The sequence below is a fragment of the Cyanistes caeruleus genome, chromosome 17 (genome assembly GCF_971803275.1).
Source record: "Cyanistes caeruleus chromosome 17, bCyaCae1.hap1.1, whole genome shotgun sequence".
NCBI classification, from domain to species: Eukaryota; Metazoa; Chordata; class Aves; order Passeriformes; family Paridae; genus Cyanistes; species Cyanistes caeruleus.
The window spans coordinates 16195748-16217121 of NC_141717.1; the positions used below are offsets into that span (position 1 = coordinate 16195748).

At 45.7% G+C, this 21374-nt stretch overlaps 1 protein-coding gene across 34 annotated transcripts in view; it reads left to right on the forward strand.

Annotated features, from left to right (window-relative positions):
- The window catches only part of TNRC6A (trinucleotide repeat containing adaptor 6A), a 43617-nt gene that overhangs the window by 16412 nt on the left and 5831 nt on the right, over positions 1-21374 (forward strand). For 6 of the 34 annotated variants that reach the window (XM_086854012.1, XM_086854015.1, XM_086854027.1 and 3 more), the window contains 13 exons: positions 2482-2814; positions 7330-7377; positions 9806-12394; positions 13204-13368; positions 13515-13690; positions 13851-13931; positions 14365-14416; positions 15478-15620; positions 16262-16399; positions 16617-16745; positions 16840-16917; positions 17154-17364; positions 20225-20356. In XM_086854012.1, the coding sequence (XP_086710138.1) occupies positions 2482-2814; positions 7330-7377; positions 9806-12394; positions 13204-13368; positions 13515-13690; positions 13851-13931; positions 14365-14416; positions 15478-15620; positions 16262-16399; positions 16617-16745; positions 16840-16917; positions 17154-17364; positions 20225-20356 (4275 nt within the window). Of the gene's footprint in view, positions 1-2481; positions 2815-7329; positions 7378-8397; positions 8518-9805; positions 12395-13203; positions 13369-13514; positions 13691-13850; positions 13932-14364; positions 14417-15477; positions 15621-15951; positions 16099-16261; positions 16400-16616; positions 16746-16839; positions 16918-17153; positions 17365-17908; positions 17942-20224; positions 20357-21374 lie in introns of those variants that run through there. The other 28 variants (XM_086854004.1, XM_086854006.1, XM_086854020.1 and 25 more) reach the window with 10 other exon arrangements.

A 21374-nucleotide genomic window follows, 5' to 3' on the forward strand; every position in this document is an offset into this window, starting at 1 on the left:
ATACAATTTGCTGATATCATAGCAGATAGAATTGCCATATCTGCTAAGGAAACAAATGTTTAGAATGCATGTGAAATCTAATATTCATAAGCTGTTAGAGAAGTGCTGTTGGTGCTGTGCCTTAGGGCTGGCTGGGCAGCAAGTACCTTGTTTATTTGTTGCACTCCTTGATAGTCAAAAGCGATGTGAGTTCCTGCAGGTCCGCTGGGGTCTGTTCGAACACTCTTGGTCTTAAAGTAGCTTTAATTAGGAAAGTGAAGTGTCAGGGCTGCCCTGGGCGTGCTGTTGGCAGCTCTGTCTGGGTGCCCAGGGAATGTCAGATAGAAATTATTTCACTTTACCCCAGAGGAGCAGTGGCAGGGAAGGAGAAGTGACTCAGTGACCGTGGAACTGGGTGCTGGATGTCACATTAAAATCTCTTCAAGTGAGGTGTGTTTTCTGGTTAAGGTGGCCGTGGAAGGAAGAAGAGCTGGAACAGTGTGTGCCAGAGGCTGAAGGAGTGTGTGTGTCCTGCTCTGATGGCTGCAGGAAGGGTTTCTGTGTGTTCTATCAGCTCAGCTGAGCTGTGCTCCAGGCTGTAAAGGGTCATCCATGGAATCAGCTGGGGCAGGAGGCACAGGGACAGCACCAGAAGTTATGGTTTGGGCACTGGTTACACACATCATGGAGTGTGAACAAATGTGTTTTAATTTCAGAGCTTGTTACAGTACCTGGACCACAGGAAAGTGCAAAGTCTTTCTGCATTAAATTGTCAACAAAGTCTCAGCAATGTGCTCAAGTAGCAGCTCTTCCCCCCTTCAGGGCTTAGTCACTCTCAGTTACTTTATTTATAATGCAAGAAATGTTAGAAGCACCAAATGAAATAGATTTGTTTAGTATTGTTTCCTATTTGTGAAGTTCAGTTTTGAACCAGAAGTCAGAATCACAATTTGTTGTCTCATTATGTACATCAAAATACTTTGCAAAGAATCAGTTGCCTTCCCTTAATATAGGGAGCAGCTTAAATTGAGGAAATCAGAAGTGATGCTTGTGATCTTTATCAACTTCCCAGTTTAATAGCTCTTCAATACCTTCTGTTCCCTGTGTTCTGTACAATAAATGGAATTGTGTCCTGGCCCTTCCTCTCCTTAACTCTGTCCCTCCCCAGTCAGCTGTGAACTGGGAGAGCTGGTCCCTGCGGTGCCTGAGATGGAGCTGGGGGCCCTGGGAGGGGCAGCTGAACTTGGGTGTCCTCACCCTGAGACTTCTGCCTGCCTGTTTGTCAAACAAGGAAGTCTCCAAAGTGTTTCTTTTCTGCTTCCCTTAAGCAGCCAAAATGCATTATTCCATTAAAACACAACTTTGATGCTGATTCTTCAGTGACTTTTTATTCTAAAGACTTCTATTTCTTTTTTTTTTTGAATACGTAAAGTAGAAATAAACAGAAATTATATCATAAGTAGCTCTGACAACATTCAAATTGATTCCTTAAACAAAAGCTCGAGTTTGTTTTTATTTTTTGTTGTATTCCCATGACTCTGTTCCTGAAAGTCAATGATAAAATGGTCTTCAAACATATTTAAAAGATTTTAAAAGCCCCCTGGAAGCTACATTCTCAGTCACGTAGTAACATTATCCTGGTGCGGAGGGAGGTCGTGGTCGAGTATTGAGGTATCCTGGGACATTGCACAATAAATATTAAGACACTTTATGGATATCTCATCCAAGAGATTTGAAAAGCACATTAACATAGCAGTACTGTGAGGGAGGGATGGCAGTAGCAGCAGAGGCACAGCAGGAGCTCGAGTGCCTCCCTGGCCCTGCACCTGCCAGGGTGGGCTGTGGGGCTGGCACTGTGCCTTTGCTGTTCCCTGTGACCTCCTCTGCCCATGCTTTGACCTTCCCCTGGCCTGGCCGGGGCTGAGATCATTTGGAGTTGCAGTTGCACGCTTGGCCTTTCCCCAGTGCCAGCACTATCCTGTGCTGGCAGCCACTCCTGCTGGCAGCAGTCACCCGAGGGTACAAGGGCCTTTCCTTTGCATGCTGGGCTCCTTAAAGCAGGGAAGCCTTAGCACCACGTCCTGTAGGTCCTGTTTGCCCCTTGTTCTTTCTGGGCCAGGCCAGAGCAGTTTTCTATAGGTAATACTTAAATTTTGTAATAGTTAAACATTTTCTAAAACAAGGGTAAATGTTGAAATAAACTTCATGGTGCTGATTTGTCAGCAAGAGGCTGTAGAAAGCTGGTTAGTAGCAGCAAACTGCAACTGAGATAACTTGGTTAGGAGTGATAGCAAGGCATATTCCTGCTTCCAGGTCTGTGCCATGAACTGAGGGATAACAGAGCTTTTCCTTGGGGATGAGTTACAGCTTAAATCAGAAGAAATGCTGCCATTACATCATATATAAACATCTCTAATAATATTGACTTAGTCTTCAATTTTTTAAGTTGCTGTTCACATGAATAACTTTGTCCCACTTTCTTTTTCCTGGGGGTGGGGGTAGTGCCAGAACAAACCAAGACAAGTGTAAGCCAGCCCCAGCCTGTCACCTCCAACGGCACTTCCACAGGAACCAGCACTACTAATAATGCCAAGCGGGCCCCAGCCAGCAGCCAGCAGCAGCCCTTGCCTCGATACCCTCCTCGGGAAGTACCACCGCGATTCCGACACCAGGAACAGAAACAGCTTCTGAAACGAGGGCAGCAGTTACCAGTGATAGCTGCAAACCTGGGATCCACTCCCAAAGTGTTAAACGGCCAGTCAGGAGGCAGCACTGGCACCAATAACCAGCCCGTGACCAACGGAGAAGTGCCCAACAGCAGCAAAAAACAGCCAGGTGAGGGCAGGTACCTTGTTTTCCTTCAGCTAAAATGGAGTAGCTTAAATTCAGTTATCAGGGGAACCTTTCAGCCAACATTATTTAAACTTCCACTGCAAGCTGTAGCATGAGGAGATCCCTTCCTGTGTCTGAGCTTGACAGTGAATGTTGCAGGATGGTTTTGGCCTCTCTGGGCAGGTTGCACGCTGAAGCTGCAGCCCCTGTCTGGGTTGCTCGCTGTTGGCAGCAGTGAATGGCACATGGCAGGGTTGGAGCAGGTGGTGATTCCAGTGTGACTGGATTCCTCTGCTGTGCTGCACATTCCCAGTCCTTGTCCTCAGCATCCACCCAAGCGTGGTCATGGCACAAAGCACCTTTGTAGTATCCAGCTTTGGTAGACCCATCCCAGAGATGGGCTGATGCCACAGCCTGGGCAGCAGGGGAGGGAGGGAGGGAGGGAGGGAGGGAGGAATTGTGCCCCATTCAGGTGAGACCCCACCTGCAGAGCTGCCCCAGCCCTGGGGCCCAGCGCAGGGAGCACCTGTAGCTGCTGGAGAGAGCCCAGAGGAGACACCAGCATGAGCAGAGAGATGGAGCAGCTCTACTGGGAGGAAAGGCTGGGAGAGCTGGAAATGTTCACCTGGAGAAGAGACCAGGGCTGACCTAATTTTTGCCTTCCAGTACATGAAGGGAGCCTACAGGAAGGATGGAGAGAGGCTGTTTACAAGGAATGGGATGACAGGACACAGGGAATGGCATCCCACTGCCAGAGGACAGGGTTGGATGGGATATTGGGAAGGAATTCATCCCTGTGAGGGTGGGCAGGCCCTGGCACAGGTGCCCAGAGCAGCTGGGGCTGCCCCTGGATCCCTGGCAGTGCCCAAGGCCAGGCTGGACAGGGCTGGGAGCTCCTGGGACAGTGGAAGGTGTCCCTGCCCTGGCAGTGGAACTGAGTAGTCTTCAGAGCCCCTTCCAGCACATTTCTTTATGTGATTCTGAGCAGCACCTTGAGACTTGGCTTTCATTTCTAACTTCACACCTGGAGATCCAGCCAGGGTACAGCTTGTTCAGGATATCAGAATTGTCTTTTATTGTCAGGTTAGAATTTTTCTCAGTTTTTTCAGCTGAAGTTTGGTTGTATTACAGAATGGATCCACTTTTACCTTTCCTGCTATTTAAGTTCACTCATCTTTTGTTACTTTGGCTTGTTATGCACTCCTTCAAATAGCCTTTTAAGCCAGGTGAACTTGCCTGTTACATGTGGAGGATGTGCTGTTCAGTGACTGCACTAACATGCAGTCCAGTTAATTTTACAGGACATTAGTGTAGTTTATATTTGTGTGGAAAAAAGTGACTTTCTTTGAGGGATCTGGCTTTTCAAAGGGATTTGGTATTAATGCATGCCAATGCTTAATACTTTCTTATTTTTATACTTGTATTTATATTTTGATGTGCCTGTAGCAAGGATGATGTAACTTTTTCCACAAATATTTTCTTCTGTGACCTTACTGAATTCCCAGTGTTTCTCAAAATCAGTGTTTCATAGACTACAAAGGATGTGACTCTCAGCCCCTTTAGCAAAAAAAAAAAAAAGAAAAAAATAATAAAACCCTGAAAATAGCCATGATATTTCAAGTTTGAGTTAAATTTTGAGCTATTCTGATGACTGCATCTTGAAGAAGCAGGATTTAAAATGAAAGTAAACAAAGCACTGGAGGCAGTGTATCCATGAGTCCTTGAGGAACGTTTCCCATATTACCTTCCAGTGTTATTTCTGTAGCATCCTGATAGAACTCTTTACCATTGCAATAGGTAATTTTTAATTAGCTTATTTTCTTTGCTTCACCTGTATGATGTTGTTCCTGTCCATAGTGACATTTAAATTTACCTTTCATTAAGATGAAGCTTTTCCTGCAATATGTATACTGGTGAAGTTGTGTAGCAAGGTGATTTACATGAGACAGTGATTTAAATAAACATTCACACAAACTGATTTAAGAAGTATTACTGCTTATACAGCACAGTAAGTCTCCCAGTTGTACCCAGGGGATTTGTGTACTGTTCTCCATTGTACTTCTTCCATGAACATCATCCCAGTATTTAATTAGCTGGATTCCCATTTGTGTACTGCATTTTTCCCAGGTTTGCTCGGTTTTCCTCGATTTTGTGCTGGTGTGGCTGGACACAGCAGCTGGGCACTGCCAGCATGTCCCAGTGCTGTACTGGGGTCTGGGGCAGGTGTGTGCTCTGAGTAATACCCTCATCATTTGGATGGTGTGTCTGCACACCAGGCTGGAGCCAGGGAGGTTCAGGATCCTTCAAGGAGAGAAGGGTTGGCCAGATCACTTTGTCACCTTAGGAAAATGTCTGTGCTGCCTGTAGCTCCTGGCAGAGCTCTGTTCCTGGTGTTCCCTGTGTCCCAGGAAAGCTCAGAACTGCCATCTGGGGCTGGCCACTCAGGCCTCCTTTCTTGGTCCCTTGTGTGTGTCTGGAAGGTCTCTTTCCCTAGAATAACCAGGAATAATGGCTGCCTTGGATGTGTTGTCATGTTCTTTCCTAATGGAAAGGCAGATAATTTCCTGTGCTGGATTTCTGTCCTGGTTTCAAGCTCTGCTCTGAGGCGTTGCTGGTGAGGTGGAGGAGGCCCCGTCCAGCAGGGCCTGATGTGTTCTGACACCTTTGTATCTGAAAGGAAATGCTGTTTTGTCATTTGCCTGTCTCAGTTTCAATCACTCTCCCTACCTACTTCCTCTTTCAGCCTCCACCAGCAGCTCCAGGTACTCCCCTGGTTACCTGTGGAATCAGAAATCCCATGAGATTTGGCAGATCTGTAGGTCGCTTGCACAGACAGCACCCATGGACACTGGGGTTAAATCAGTGGCTGCTGGGATTGATCTGTATTTTAGGGCTAAAAGAAAAACTGTGGCTTCAAGTGTTGAAGTCAGAATTGCTGGAATTGGGAATGACTGTGGGATTGTGTGTAATTCCTGAAAGGATCTCTCCCCAGTTCCAGCTGTGGTTGGAATGGTTGGGTAGGTGCATTGTAAAAGCTGGGTAATGCAGGCAGATACTGCTGAATTTAAAGTCCAATTGCCCTGGGCTCACTAAGATTTTAAGTCATTAGTATTGGAAAATTTTTTTAATTATATCAGTGGTCTAAACCCCGTCTCTTTACTTGTGTTTTGTGTGAACAGTTATCTCCTGTTTGGAAAATCAATGTGCTTTGTCTAGAAGTAAAGCTGAAGAAGGGACAGGCCTTCTGGGCTGGGTTTTTTCCTGCTGTTTTTAGGACATTTGGCATATTGTTTTAGTAAAGACACATAAATGAAGCTCATGTCTCGTAGTGCTTCTGCAGCAGATCCAGGCCAGTGCCAAGACAGTTATTTTAAGAAATCTCCCTAAGTGGCTCTTTATCAGGACACTTTGATACCCAGTTTAGTTGTTGTCTTCACTGATGTGCCCCATGTGCAAACTTCTCATGAAAGGAAGGGTTGATGCCTGCCCTGGGGTTTGCTCTGGAACACCTTGGAATAAGCAGGTGGTTGTTCCACGATGAAATTACTTAAATCATGAACTGAAGTATTTCCAGCAGTAATTGCTTACGACTGTGGCTAGAGCAGAGCAGGAGAGCAGCACCAGGCTCCTGGCAGGGCTCCAGTTTGGATTCCTCCCATCTGCCTTTATCCTGGTGCATCTCACAGCCCAGCCACAAAGCTGTGCCCAACAAGAGCCTTTGGGAACAAAAGGTCTCTCCTGTGACCTGGGGATGCTTCTCAGCCCTTGGAGGAGTCAGGGAAGAAGGGAGCGGGTAGTAGTGATGGCATTTGGAGTTTGTAGTGATGAGGGTTGGATTCATATGGGGAATGTTGCCTTCAGTGTAACAGTTGTGGTCTCCAGCTGTAAAATTGGTGAGTTTGAAAGATGAAGTTTGATTCCATACAGTGCCAGTGTGGCTCAGGGGAGGAGGAGGATGTGAAGGAGGGCAGATGATGGATGTTATGCACGTGCCTGGGTTAAACCAGCGTTGGGCCATACTCAGATGTTGCTGTTTGCTCAGTCAGGCAGCAGTGCTCACTTGGAGGTGGAGCAGATGTGCTGTTCAGAGAGGGGAGAGGCACTTGCTGGAGCTTCAGGGCTGACCACTCAACTTCTTAATCAGCACAGTCCAAAATGAACTGGTTTTGGTTTCACTGACTATAAATCCTTCCTCTTTTTTGTATAAATCAAACTTTTAAGGACATGTTAAATTGGTTCATTAAATGCCAAATGTGTAACAAGTAGGTCGTAATGGAAATGTGTCATAAAAGCAGCAGAATTGCTAATTTTCACAGCCCCAGGCTGTTTGTTGTCGTGTCCCTGCTCCCTGTGTGGGGAACATGATTCAGAGCAGACAGTGAGACTGAGCTGGTTCTGAGATAAACCTGTCCTGGAAAAGGGGTCTAAGGACTGGGTGTGCAGCAGTGAGTGCTTTGGGGACTGTTCTCTCATTTGCTGAAGTAACACTTCTGTGATTTTCTTGCTTTTTTTTTGTAGGCATGCCTCCCATTCGGGACTTGGTGAGCCACTCCCCTAACCAGTCAGGTTAGCTACTTCCATCTCACCTGCTTTTGCACTACGTGTTTGTGGTAGTTTCGTGTTTCACACAATTTTGTCTGATTTTTTAATTATTTTTATTTTTATTCTTTAGCTTATGCTTTTCATTGGCATGGGTGTGTGAATGATTGCAGTATACTTTCTCTGTGCCATTGCATACTAATTTGGTTTACCATTTTTAATTTTCTAATTAAGTCAGTATTCATACTAAGAGGTTTTGTCTCCTTAGCATTAAAATACCGGGGTTTTTTTTTTACGTTTATGCTTCCATGCTGACTTGCCTCTTTATGGTATTGAATAATCTGTGCAAGCTTGTGCTTCCTATCAGAGATATGTCACACTGGAGGAAACTGTGTCTTAATTGCTTGCTGAAAGCTCAGGACTGTATTTACTAAAATGTGTTTGTTCATAAGGCCCAAAGGTGCAGTGATTGTCAAGGTATGGTATTGACAGTCTGGGGGTGCCAGGTGTGCTGGAGCAGGAAAAGGAGGCAGAGGGTGCAAGATTCAGGTATTTCTTAATTTACGCTTCTGAATCCTGTTTATTTTAGCCCATGTGATGACAAACTGCTTTTTAAATAAATAACAGCTTTTTGCAGATGTTTCCTGCAGGATAACTCATAGCTGGAAAGCATTAAATTAAAAATTACTGAAAGCAATCTTAGCAGATTACCGAATTTTAAGAAACTCGGGTTTGTGTAAATCTTTTCTTTGTCAAGGATTTAAGCAGCAAAAGTTCAGTTGCAACTTTAAATAGTTTTGGGAAGAAAAGCAAGAGTAGGCTGTTCTGGCTCCTTGTGCTGTGCACCAAATGCAGTGTGTTGTCACGTGTCATTTTTCAGTTTTGAGGGTGTTTTGTGGTCTCTGCCAGATACAAAAGTCAGAACTAGTATCTGCTTGTTCAGTGTTTGTATCCTTAGCCTCTGAAATTCATGAGTTGACGAGGTTCAGGTAGGAATGTTCCAGAGCAGTGGCTCATGCTAGACATCACTAACATGTTTATGTCCAGGAGAAAGACTTGGTCTAAGTAGTTCTGTCTGTAATGGGAGAAAGTCAGCTGAGTGGAAGTTAATCACTGCGTGCTGCTGGTGGATTGGCTCTGCACAAACTGCGTCGCAGCTAAATTAGGGTAACAGAATTTTAATAAATACAAGCTTTCTTTATGTATTCTGCTGCTGTGCAAATTAGAGTTTGTTTTACCATTTCCCTCTGACTTGTAGTCCTAACCTGTATTTCTCTGTGTGGAATGCAGGCTGTTTGCCATCTGTGTGCCTTGGTGTTGCTGTTAAAAGGGATGCTGTTACTGGGGTGATGTTTGTGTGATTCAGGATCTTGTTCTGTGCCGTTGGTTCTCTTGCTCCCAAGTGTGCACTCAACTCTTTGATCAGTCCCTTAGTACAGGTTAAATAGCCTTTTTTAAAATGCCAAGGTGAGAGTTGAAACCTTGGGGTTTGTTGGGCAGCTGCTCAGACGTGACAGTGTTCTTGCAGCGCCACACGAACGTCAGGTTCTGGGTTACTCAGCTGAATCCTGATTCTGCAGGACAGTGGTGGCTCTCCAGGACTGTGGAGCTGTCAGACACTATCACAGCCCTGTGTCTGCCTGCCTGCCCCACTCCTCCTGTTCCAAACTGCTGAGCCACCATCCTTGTTTCTCACCGTGATTTACCAGGTGAAGCTCAGCTGAGTGCCAGGTGCTGAGGAGCAGTGGGCGATCCTTGCTCCACCTCTGGGAGCCAGGGTCTTGGACTCGGTTCTGTTTCACTGTAGGATGAGTAATATTGATATTGATTAAAAATGAATTTAAAATAGACTTGTGCGTCATTCTGAAAGCAGAGCTTCAGATGGGTCTTGTGCTTTTTGTGCCAAGCTGTTGTTGTATAAAAGAAAATATCTTGACTGACTTGTACTGAAGGCTCTCTCACGGTGTCTGTAATGGGGGTGGGAAGGTGTGTGTTCCCTGGCTGCTGTCACACAGCAGCTGGTACTGCTGGACCAGGGCCATGTCCTCTTGCAATTCCTGCCTTTCGGTGTGCTCTCAGGTTTTATTTAGTGTTGTGATTTTTAATAGGTATTTCTGTGTTTTAGAAAATACTTTGTCTATGGTGATACAGAGTAGTCTTTAAAAAAATGTTTCTCTGGAAGAAGAAGACCTTTAGGAGTCTAAAGTTGTTGAGGTTTTTGTGAGAGCATCTCTGCATGCTGAGAGGTGCTCTGCGTTGTGCGTGGCAGCCTTTGGGCAGTCGTACTTAGAGCTTTCTCTGTCACTTTCCATGACTGTGGTTTTAACAGAAGCAAAATAATAAGCAAAATAATTCCTGGCTTAATATCTTTATACTTTTTTTTCCCTCTTCTGCTTAATGAAGTAATAATACTAAACTCATAATAATACTCTTGGGCTTTCCTTCTTCATTTTAGATCTGAACCACAGTGGTCTAGGATCCCATTATGAAAATTCTCACTGGGGACCAGTCTCTTCAAATAGTGACTCCAGCACAAACTGGGATAAAGTTATTGTAGACGGCTCTGACAAAGAAGCATGGCCATCAATCACTGGCAGTGACCCAGAGCTGACTTCAGAATGTATGGACACTGACTCTGCCTCCAGCTCTGGGTCGGAGCGGAACCTCGTTATCATGGCTTCAGGGAGCACAGGCGGAGAAGGCGATGGCATTCGCAATGGCATCGGACATGGGTCTCAGAATAAGTTTGTGGTTGGTAGCAACAGCAATAATGTGGGCAATGGAAGTATTAGTGGGCCATGGGGGTTGTCCCATGGGTCCATAATAAGCACATGTCAAGTTTCTGTGGATGCTCCTGACAGCAAATCTGAAAGTAGCAACAATAGAATGAATGCTTGGGGCACCATAAACTCTTCATCAAATGGAGGGTTAAATCCAAGCACTTTGAATTCAAATGGCAACCATGGTGCCTGGTCCGTGTTGGAGAACAGTGGACATGCCCTGAAAGGGTCCGTGGGGAGTGGGAGTCCTGGCACAAGCATTCAGTGCAGTACCATAGGTCAGATGGCCAACAGCCAGAGTATTAACTCAAAAGTGGGTGGCTCAGCCCACGGTTCCTGGGGAAGCCTTCAGGAAAGTTGTGATTCTGAAGTAAATGGTACAAGGAATGTTTCATTCAGTGGGCAACCTCAAAACCTTAACACTGAAATGAATGGACCAAATAACACTACTAACTTTATGACCTCTAGTTTACCAAACTCTGCTGGTTCGGTGCAGCTGAACGAACTGCCCAACACTGCAGGGCCCGGGGCCTGGCGCGTGAGCACAATGAATCATTCTCAGATTCAGGCCTCTCCAGTGGCAAACGGCACTTCCATCTCTCACCTGAGCAACGGTGAGGCCAAAACCGGCGGCTCTTATGGTACTACCTGGGGTGCCTATGGCTCTAGTTACTCTGGAGACAAATGTCCAGGCCCAAACAGCCAAGCTAATGGTGACACTGTGAATGCAACTCTAATGCAGCCGGGCGGGAGCGGGCCTGGCAGCACTAACTTTCAAATCAGCGGGAATAAAGGCGGAGGGGTGTGGGAGGCAGGGACAGTCAACTCCCAGAACGTGCCGTGGGGAAACGGGAATGGTGCGAGTGCTGGAGGGAGCAGAAGAGGATGGGGCAACCCTGCACAAAGCACTGGCACCAACATTTCCAACGGGGAATGGAGCAAACTGCCCAGCAATCAGCATTCCAATGAAGGTATGAATGGAAACAGCAGGAAGTTTACAAATGGATGGAAGTCTACTGAGGAGGATGATCTCAACAGCCAGAGTTCTGCTGCCTCTCAGATGGCTGAGCAGAACAGCACATGGGCCAAAACAGGTACGGGGGACAGCGAGGGGAGCTCGGAGAGCACCGGGTGCCATGAGGACAGAGCGGCTACGGAAGGCCAGAACCGAGAGAGGAGGAAAGTTGACCAGCACACATTACTCCAAAGCATAGTGAACAGAACTGACTTAGATCCACGTGTCCTTTCCAACTCTGGTTGGGGACAGACTCCAATCAAACAGAACACTGCCTGGGATACCGAAACATCACCGAGGGGTGAAAGAAAAACTGACAATGGGACAGAGGCCTGGGGGGGCTCTGTGGCACAGACTTCCAGCTCAGGGGGGTGTGTGGATAGACCTAGCCCTAATAATAACGATACCTCATCTGTATCGGGGTGGGGAGATCCAAAGTCTGCTACAAGGTGGGGAGACTCCAAAGGGTCAAACAGCCAAGGGGGGTGGGAAGAAGATTCTGCTGCTACAGTAATGGTCAAGAGCAATCAATCGTGGGGGAGTGGCAAAGAGGAGAAATCATCCTGGAATGACACACCGAAGATGAAGCAGGGATGGGGAGATGGACAGAAGGCCAGCCAGGGTTGGGCAGTGTCTGCTGGTGATAGCTGGGGTGAAAACTCTAGAAGCAACCACTGGGGTGAGGCAAAGAAATCCAGTTCCGGAGGCAGCAACAGCGACAGGTCGGTGTCTGGTTGGAATGAGCCGGGTAAATCAAATTCTGTTTCTTGGGGAGGCAATAATGTAACCCCAAACAACTCTTCAGGATGGGATGAGCCTGCGAAGTCTAATCAGAGCCAGGGCTGGGGAGACCCTCCAAAATCCAATCAGCCTCAAGTCTGGGGGGACTCATCAAAGCCAATCAACTCTCCTGAGTGGAACAAACAAGATGTTGGCTCTTGGGGAGCCCCATCTGCCACGAACAAACCCCCGGGGTCCGGCTGGCTGGGGGGGCCAATGCCAGCCCCGGCAAAGGAGGAAGAGCCCACGGGCTGGGAGGAGCCATCCCCCGAATCCATACGCAGGAAGATGGAGATTGATGATGGAACTTCTGCTTGGGGTGATCCAAGCAAATACAACTACAAAAATGTGAATATGTGGAATAAAAATGTCCCTAACAGTAGCAGCAGTTCAGACCAGCAAGCACAGGTACATCCGCAGCTACTGTCTTCAAGTGCCATGTCTAGCAAGGAGAGCAGTTCGGGTTCTGGTAAGCCTGGCTTTTACCCACATTTCTGTTTTCTATCAATTACAAAGCACTTTTTTAGTCTTGCTTCTTAGAACAATATTTTAGTTTCAAAGTAGAAAGGGCAAAGTGGCAATGAAGTCTAGTTTCTATTTATTAAAGAAATGATCAGCATTGTCACAGAGCATTGATATTTTTGTACAGATTGGGAGATCTGCTCTAGTTTTAAATAACTGCAGTAATAAGGTCTAAACAGCTCTGCTTGAGTTCTGGGGAGTGGGAACACAGAGAAAATACTTAAAATAGTGTCTGAGGATTGAAATATTTTCCTAAATGATTCTAAAGCAGCTAAAATTTAATTTTGCCAATGAGCCTTCAAAAAAAAGGAATGTTGAACTTCTGCAGGATGGAATGAAGGCTGATGGGTTTATAACGATTTGGTATCAGACTTTCTGGTCTTGTAGCTTCGTGAGCAGTGAGTAACAATTTTGGAGAGGAACTTAATGGAGTATAGGAAGTATTTTGTACTCTGTCTCTTTTCCAAGTGCCAGATGGGGTCACTTACATGTAACAAGCAGCTCTTAGCTTAATATCTTAGAAATTTGTATTATCAGAATGCAATGCTATAAATACAAATTTGTATTTTTGTGATTAATTTTATTAATGGAACAGCTTGCAGCTGTAACAGTGACCCTCACACAAAATGGAAATACGTGCTCACGTGCTTTCTACTGTATGTTAAGGATGCAGAAAAGGCAAAACACTTGAGTCTCTTTAGGTAGCTTTAAAATCCTGTTCAAAACGATGCCAATAACTCCCCCTGCTTTGCAAAGGTTGGGGAGAGCCTTCTGCTCCAGCCACTACTGTAGATAACGGGACTTCGGCGTGGGGCAAGCCCATGGACACTGGTACGAGCTGGGGAGAGCCTGTCAGCGATGCAGGAGGCACCTCTGGCTGGGGAAACGCTTCTCTTGGGCAGCAGCCTCCAAATAAACCTGGTGAGTGCTCTCAGTGCCTTTGAGAAGGGGGAAATATCTCTGTGGAAGCTTCATGTGTTTCTGGGGTTTTTACCTCGCAGTAGGCATCCAGCTGTTTGGTGAAGCTGCTGCTGAAATGTTCACTGCCGGGCTTTTTTCACCACCAGGGCCTAAATCTATGCAAGATAGTTGGTGTGGAGATGATATGCCATTGACTGGCAGTCGTCAGACCAGCTGGGAGGAAGAGGAGGATGTTGAGATTGGAATGTGGAACAGCAGTTCCTCACAAGAAGCTAACCCAGCGTTAAACTGGCCACCCTACATGAAAAAAATGCCCACAAAGGTGAGGAGAAGCTCGGGGCAAGGCTTGCTGTCATTTCTGAAAGCTTAAGTCAGAAGGGATTACTACACTTACACATTACACTTTAATTTTCATTCTTAACACTTTGTGATGTAATTAAAGTAGGATCTGAGTGTCACAGGAATTCCTTTCTGTTTTTAAGGGAATAATGAAAGGTGGAAATAAGCAAGATGAAACATGGATCAATCCATTCATTAAGCAATTCACAAATCTCAGTTTTTCAGTAAGTATTTGTCTGGCTTTGCTGCCTTTCCACAGGGCTGGTTACAATGCACAGACATTGAAATGCTCCATTGCCAAGTGTTCATTTTTATCGTGGTTTTCTTTTTACTTGTGTTTGTCTCCCCTGTCACCCATCCCTTTTCTGTGCCTTCTCATTACAAAAAGACCTCTTTATTGATGAAAAGTGCTTTTGTAACCACTACCCAGCTATTCATCCCATAGCCTGATGCTTTATTGCATTTACATAGGAGTTCTGGTGAGGGAGCCTTTTCTTGACTGGATAGCAACTGAAGGGAGGAAATGCTTTAAAATAGCATCTGATTGTCTTGATTTTTCTCTTCTGCAGTTTCAAACTATAATAGTGTGCAGGAATCTCTTTGTTTTATCTTAAAAATATTATTATTAAATAATTGTGATTTATTTTACTACTTCAGAGAGAATCGCCAGAAGAAACCATACAGAGCAATAAGATGGACATGTCTGGAGGTAAGAACAGTAGAACCAAGCTGGGTTTTATTGGTTTTCCTTCTATACTCTCTTTTACCTTATATCCTTCTGTAAATTACATTTTAAAAATGATATGTAGTGTATATAGTTATATTCAGTTAAGTATATATTGCCCTAAAGAAAAGCTATGTCCTTGTAGAGAAAAGTATTTGTGTGTGTGAGTAATGCTGCACACAGAATCACCTGGTTGCTATAGGAATATTGGCCATGTATCAAACTAAGCTTATTCATATTTATATGTGTTAAACTGACACGAGAGAATGCTTTCAGGGTGTGGTGGATTTGTTTCTTACAGTATAAATCTCTTGATTGCCCTCCAGGCACCTCCAGTGAGTATGATCAGAAATGTACCAAATCCTACACTGGCTCGTTGGGTTCATTCTTGGAAACACGTGTTCAGTTCTAAAAACTAAATTAATGCTGAACAATTATTTTAGAAACATTTAAACCTGTCTGCAAAATTACTTGGGAGCAGTTGCAGTTTATTTGGTTCCATTCAGTGTTAGGATTTCTTTTGCAAATAAGAGATGGTATAATTCTTGTGACATTAATAACAGTATACTATGATGGTAGAATGTTTAACTAAATTGCAGCATTGTAGTTTTTACTGTAGTTATTCTCCTTATTCCACTTCAAAATTGTTTTTTTTCACTTTGTGGCTCATAGTCTTTTCAGTAAAGGAATTGTTCTTTGAGTTTTAGATTTCACTATTAGTGGCAAGCCTGATATTTAAATTATTGCCAGTTTAAACAATTACACATTCTTGGTTTTAAGAGAAAGCCGAGATTAATATTTGTGTGAAGCGCTGCAAAATCTGTGGGTGCAGATTCCGTGCCTCAGTTGTCTGTGGCCGTTGGTTCGTGGGGTTTCCTCTCCCTTCTCAGCACAGCCCAGCGAGTGCAGAGCTGAGGAAGGGGATGTTTGTTTTTGGGTGTCCTGCCCGAGGGCAGTGCCAGCTCAGCTGTCCCCAGGCACGCTGCTGCTGCTGCTGCCGTGGCTGAGGGGCCCCAGGGTGCTGAGCCACCCCTGTCTGTCCCCAGGGTTACTGCAGGACAAGCGGATGGAGATGGACAAGCACAGCCTGGGCGTGGGAGATTACAATCGTGTGGTTGGAAAAGGCCCTGGTTCTCGTCCCCAAATTCCCAAAGAGTCTTCCATGGATCGCGGTCCTTACTTCGATAAGGTGCGTTGTGTCTCACTGCTGGGCTCCTCGTGCTCTGCCTCCCGGGCTCCTGCCTGCTCCTGAGCCTTCTGCAGGTGGTGCAGGGGGGAGTGAGGGCTGGCTGGTCAATCCAGGAGCTAGATCTGTTCTTTTGAACTCACTGATACATAGTACTAAGCACTCTCTGTAGCCCTTCCTGGTGCCAATGACTAACCTGATCTCTTTTGTTTTCTGCCTATTTCCTGCTGGTGCTGGACTGTCCTGTGACTCTTCCCTTCTGCTCCTGCCATGGTTTCTCCCTTCTGCTTGCTTGCTGGCTGGTTGTTGTGCCTCGGTTTGTCTGTCCCATCAGGATGGCATTGTAGCAGACGAGTCCCAAAACATGCAGTTTATGTCCAATCAAAACATGAAGCTTCCCCCTTCAAATAATGCACTACCTAACCAAGCCCTGGGCTCCCTAGCAGGGCTGGGTATGCAAAGCTTGAATTCTGTTAGACAGGTAAGGCTGTGTGTGTATCCTTGGCGTGTTACTTGACAGCATTTAATGATATAACATTGTAGCTGCCTGTGTGATTGATGTGTTTAACTTGTAATTGAAGTGTGTGGGGTGGGAGAAGCGGCAGAAGAGGTTTATTGTCACTGACTGCCCATCCTTTCCCCAGAATGGCAATCCCAGTGTGTTTGGTGTTGGGAATATAGCAGCACAGCCCAGGAGCATGCAGCAGCCTCCAGCACAACCTCTTAATTCATCTCAGCCTAATCCACGTGCTCAAGTGCCTCCTCCATTACTATCCCCTCAGGTAAGTGATACAGAAAACACTCTGTGTAAAAACTATCTAAATGCTGCTTTCAGAAAATTTTTCCTTGTTGATGTTGCTGATATTTATTCTGTAAATATTTGGGAACATATTTAGCTTGATGAAACCAGTCATCTGTTGACCAGAGCTTCTAGTATTCTGCATGTTCTGGGCTGAGTAAACCCGTTGCAGTCATCTTTGGCCCTGGTGTGTGTTGCAGGTTCCAGTATCATTACTGAAGTATGCACCAAACAGCGGTGGCCTGAGCCCACTTTTTGGCCCACAACAGGTAGCCATGTTGAATCAACTGTCCCAGTTAAACCAGCTTTCTCAGATCTCCCAGTTACAGGTAAGCTAGGCAGGCTGGTTGCTGGCTGTGGTGTGTGCCAGGGTGAGCGTGGTGTCAGTGTCCTGTTCCTAAACCGCCCACCCCTGTCTCGCAGCGGCTGTTGGCTCAGCAGCAGAAGGCGCAGCCTCAGAGGAGCGTGCCTTCTGGGGGTCGGCAGCAGCAGGAGCAGCAGGTGAGGAAACCTCTTCATCTTCACTTCTCCTGAGAACTGCTTTTCATCCCGAGCTGCTTTTCTTGCTGTGACTCGTCCTGAAGTGTGCAGGGGTGGACGGAGTTTGACAGGCTCTGAAGGAGGGACTGGGTGCTGGGGTTTGGCTGTGCAGGATGCACAGGGTACAGAGGTGCTTTTCATTCTCTTTCTCAAAACATGGAAAAGCTTTTGCTCATTGATGCTCTGTTTTTTTTAAGGGTCGATCTCTTAGTATGCAGCAACAGATGATGCAACAGTCCCGTCAGCTTGATCCAAACCTGTTAATGAAGCAGCAAACTCCACCCTCTCAACAGCAGTCACTCCATCAGCCCTCCATGAAATCCTTCCTTGAGAATGTCATACCCCACGCTACTCCTGAGCTGCAGAAAGGGCCCTCACCAATCAATGCATTCAGCAGCTTCCCTATAGGTGGGTGCCCTGCAGTCAGCCAGTGTTTGTGTGACACACAGCCCCGCTTTCCCCCTTGCCTCCTCCTGGAAAATGACTGTAACCCTGTCAGTACTTCCCCTTTTAGTGGAAGTGGTAATTCTGTGTGGGGTTACCCTTCTTCACCAAATGACTTTTCCCCAAGTACACTCATTCCCAGTGAGTGTCCGTGTCTCAGTGCAGAGTACTTCGCAGTCCTGAGGAATGACAGGCTCCTTTTAGTTCTCCTTTTGTCCCCTGGACCTCCAGGGTGATACAAAGTCCTGACTCCAGGAGCTAAAGGACTTTAAGAAGTAGAATCCATGCAAAGAATCCACTGATGTAGACACATTTCTTGGGATTTCAGAAACTCAATGGCTCTGGAATTGCAAAGGTAGAGCAAACTGTCACTTGGCCTGTTAGTGGTTTTGTCCAGGAAAGAAAGCTTTTGGCTTTGCATTTTTAAAGAATTGTTGTCTCATTAGGCAAAATGTCTGAACATTTATAAATGCAAACATCTCCTGTTTTTTTCTCCCTACGTTTTCAGGCTTCTGTCCAATTTCTACTTCAGAAATTCCAGGCTTGTATATTTTCTTCTTACTTTAGGTCCCTTTCTAATGCTATCGTTCTACAACTGTTCACCATTTACCTCTGTTCCTTACCCCCATTTCTTTCCTCCCCTTCATTTTGCTTTTCTTCTCTTTTATTCTAACTGGGTCATTTCTCTTGGGCTGGTTGCCTTTGCATTCTCATTGGCCTCTGCAGAGAAGTTTTTCCTGGCCGTGCAGCTGAGTCCCTGTGCTTGCAGGCAGAGTGGCACTGGCCAGGACAGTGCCACACTGCGGGGTGGCTTGTGGCCAGCCCCAAGTCCAGGCTGCTGCTTCAGAGCTGCTGGTGATGATTGGCATCAGTGTCCAGTTCTGCTTTCATTCAAAGGGCAAGGCATACAAAGGAAGTTTTTTAGCTATTGGAGACACCGTGTTAGTTCTAAGGAAGGGCATATTTCACTTTCTCTGTGCTGAGGGATTGCATCCTGCCCAGACCAGGCTCCTTTGTGTTTCATTCCTTGAGCTGGAATTGTATACTGCTCCATAGCTGCTTTCTCTCATGAGTCATGGGCAGGTCTCAGGAGCCTGCAGGAGGTGGGAGGTTGCTTTGAGATCCCTCAGGAGTCTGCCCCAGGATACACAGGAGTTGTTTGGGGTCCCTGTGTACAGTGATGCAAGCACACAGAGCCATACTCAGTCCTCACCTAAAGGTTTGAGGGTAGGAGTAGCATGTCACTGGAATTTCTTCCCCTGCAGTGAGGAACTGAGTTCAGAGGGAAGCTGGTGTCACCTCCAGTGCACAGTGTGGTGGTGTAGTTGTGTGAGAGGGAGCTCACTTTGCCCAGCTGTCTCCTGGAAAATCCTGTGGGTTTGATGTTTTCTCTGTGTTCTCACAACAGAGTCAGCAAGGAAAGCAAGGAGGTCCTGTTTCCATTCCAGGGAAGGGATTTGTCAGGATTCACTAGATACTCACCCAAAACAGAGATTGGGGGCCAGAGCATCCTTTTCTCTCCCTAACCAGTTCTGCAGTCACATCCCAGTTCATTATAGAATTAAGTATTTCTGTTAATAAAAACAACCTTTATCTGGCAAATAGTGAATATAACTGATAAACTAATATTGAATATACTCTAACTCATAGTATTACTGATATAACTAATACAAAGTCTTCCACAGTAGAATACAAAAAATTACTTCTGAGAGGAGTATTTAAATTACAGATTATGTCCAGGTGCTGGTATCCATCACTCATCTCCCATACAGTGCAGTGACAGAGCTGTGCCTGCTTTGGGCTGGCATTGCCCTGGTCACAGATTGCCCCTCTGCCAGCTTGGGGTCTTTCTAACCCTTGTCTCAGAGGTCTGGTCTCTGCAGCTTCTCCAAAGGTAGAAGGAAGGTTACTGTGGTGCAGAGTTACTGCTCTGACAACAGCAAAATGCCAGAGGGAGGTGTCAGAAACAGGATCAGTTGGACTTTCCCTTTTTTTCTGTTTGAGCTGTTGATACTTGTTATATTTCTCAAAACTCCATCCTGTTCCAAGCACTTTCCATGAGGCTTTTCAAGGGAGGCTTTTCTGGCATCAATTCTTACCCTTTTCTTTAAGAAAAACAAACAAAAACCCCTCAAAAAATAAAGCAATTTCTTTATGGCTGTGAATGTCCACTTAGGAGCAAGAGGAGGCCCTTGTTTCCAGTGCTGAAGGAAGGTGTTTCTGGGAGACATTTGAGAAGTTCCCTGTATGTCTCTAGGCTCGGGTTAAACTGTTGTAGTGGTTTGTTTTCAGAGAAGAAGCAAATAGGGCTGGAGAAGTACCCAGGTAGAGTTGTGAGTTCAGGATTCTTACAGACTTGGAAAGGGAGTGGGCATGCCAGGGTCAAAAATGTGAGTACAATGCCCAAGCCCAGAGGAGCTGGTTCTCCCAGGTATTTGAGTTGATTTGGGTTGGCATTGTCTCGATTCTCTGGCAGAGAAACATCTGGAAGTACAGACCACAGCTAGCGGGTCAAGGCTGGTTCTGTTTGCCCCATATTTCAGGTATTTACATTTTAGTTTCTCTTAACTTCCTAATGTCTTCTTCCACTGACATTTTTGCATGAGGACATGAGCTGAGAACTTGGGAGTGCTTTGCATTGCTCAGCTTAGCTTCTGTGTGCAGAGAGTTCCCTGGTTTAAGTGCTAGAACGTTCCTCAGAACCAGAGACTTGGAAGCATGACATAGCCATGGTAATGTGCTCTTCAGTGCTTTCTGGGACAGCAGTGGTGATGAGCAGAAGGAGAAGCTTGGTCTGTATCTCATCAGCTCTGTTTGCTTTCAGGAATGAACTCAAACTTGAATGTAAACCTGGATATGAGCAGTATTAAAGAGCCACAATCTCGGCTGAGGAAATGGACTACAGTCGACAGCATTTCGATGAACACATCCTTAGATCAAAACTCCAGCAAACATGGTATGTTCAGCGTGGCCTTGAGCAGGCACATCAGCCTGTGAGGATCTGGGTGTCAGTGCCATTTGCAGTGTTTGGGCTGTGGTTACAACTTCTGTGTCACAGCTTCTGTTGTGTTGTCTGTGCCAACTTGCTGCTTGTCTACCACATCAGCCTCAGCTTTGCTGACTCTGCTCACAGAGTGGTCTTATGATGAGATTAGTAGAAACATTCTACAGAATTCATTTTTGAACCAGAATTTTCTCTAAGTGGGACTGTTGCTACTAGCTTTACCTTAATCTTTAGTGGAATGCTTCATATATTTTTAAGCCAAAAGCTTGGTTTTCAAGTTTTCTCCCCCACCACCCTTCTGTCCTAAGGTGATTTTGGGGGATTTACCACATTCTGGGCATGGCTGACATTTTTACTGACAGGTTTTGGTTATGAATGTCTATGTTTGCATTCTAAAACTGGGGAGAGCTTAGAAGGGCTAGACTTGGTACCATTGCTGTCATTAGTTTCAGAGGAGGTGAACTTGGTTGCTTCATGTTTCATTCCAGTAACCAAGATTCATATGACATTTCAACTGTTTCAGTTGCTTGAAATCTCATCCAATTAAAATTCGAGTCTATAGCCCAAGACTCTGTGTCTAAAGATAGTTATAAATGTCCCCAGTCTCCTGTTACTGCTCAGTCTCAGATTGTCGGGGTATTTTTAGGTGCATCAGCTGTTTTTCTGCTCTGAGCTGCCTCTGGTGCCTGTAGTGGCCATTCCCTGCAGCTGCCCTGCTGAGCCCATCCCAGTGCTGCTGTTGCTTTACCTGTAGGCAATGTTTGCTGACCAGAGCTAGGAATTTCTGTATTGTGGGATCCCTGGTTCCCTCAGAACTGTAGCAGAACTGTCTGATAACTTCTAAACCATTCCTTTCTGTCTCCAGGGATTTTTAAAATTAAGGTTTTGCCTCCCCAGAATAGGAGTAGAATCTACAGAACTTTGCAGTAGCTAAAGATCCTTCACATGTAGCTGGTTCTTTCAAGAGCTC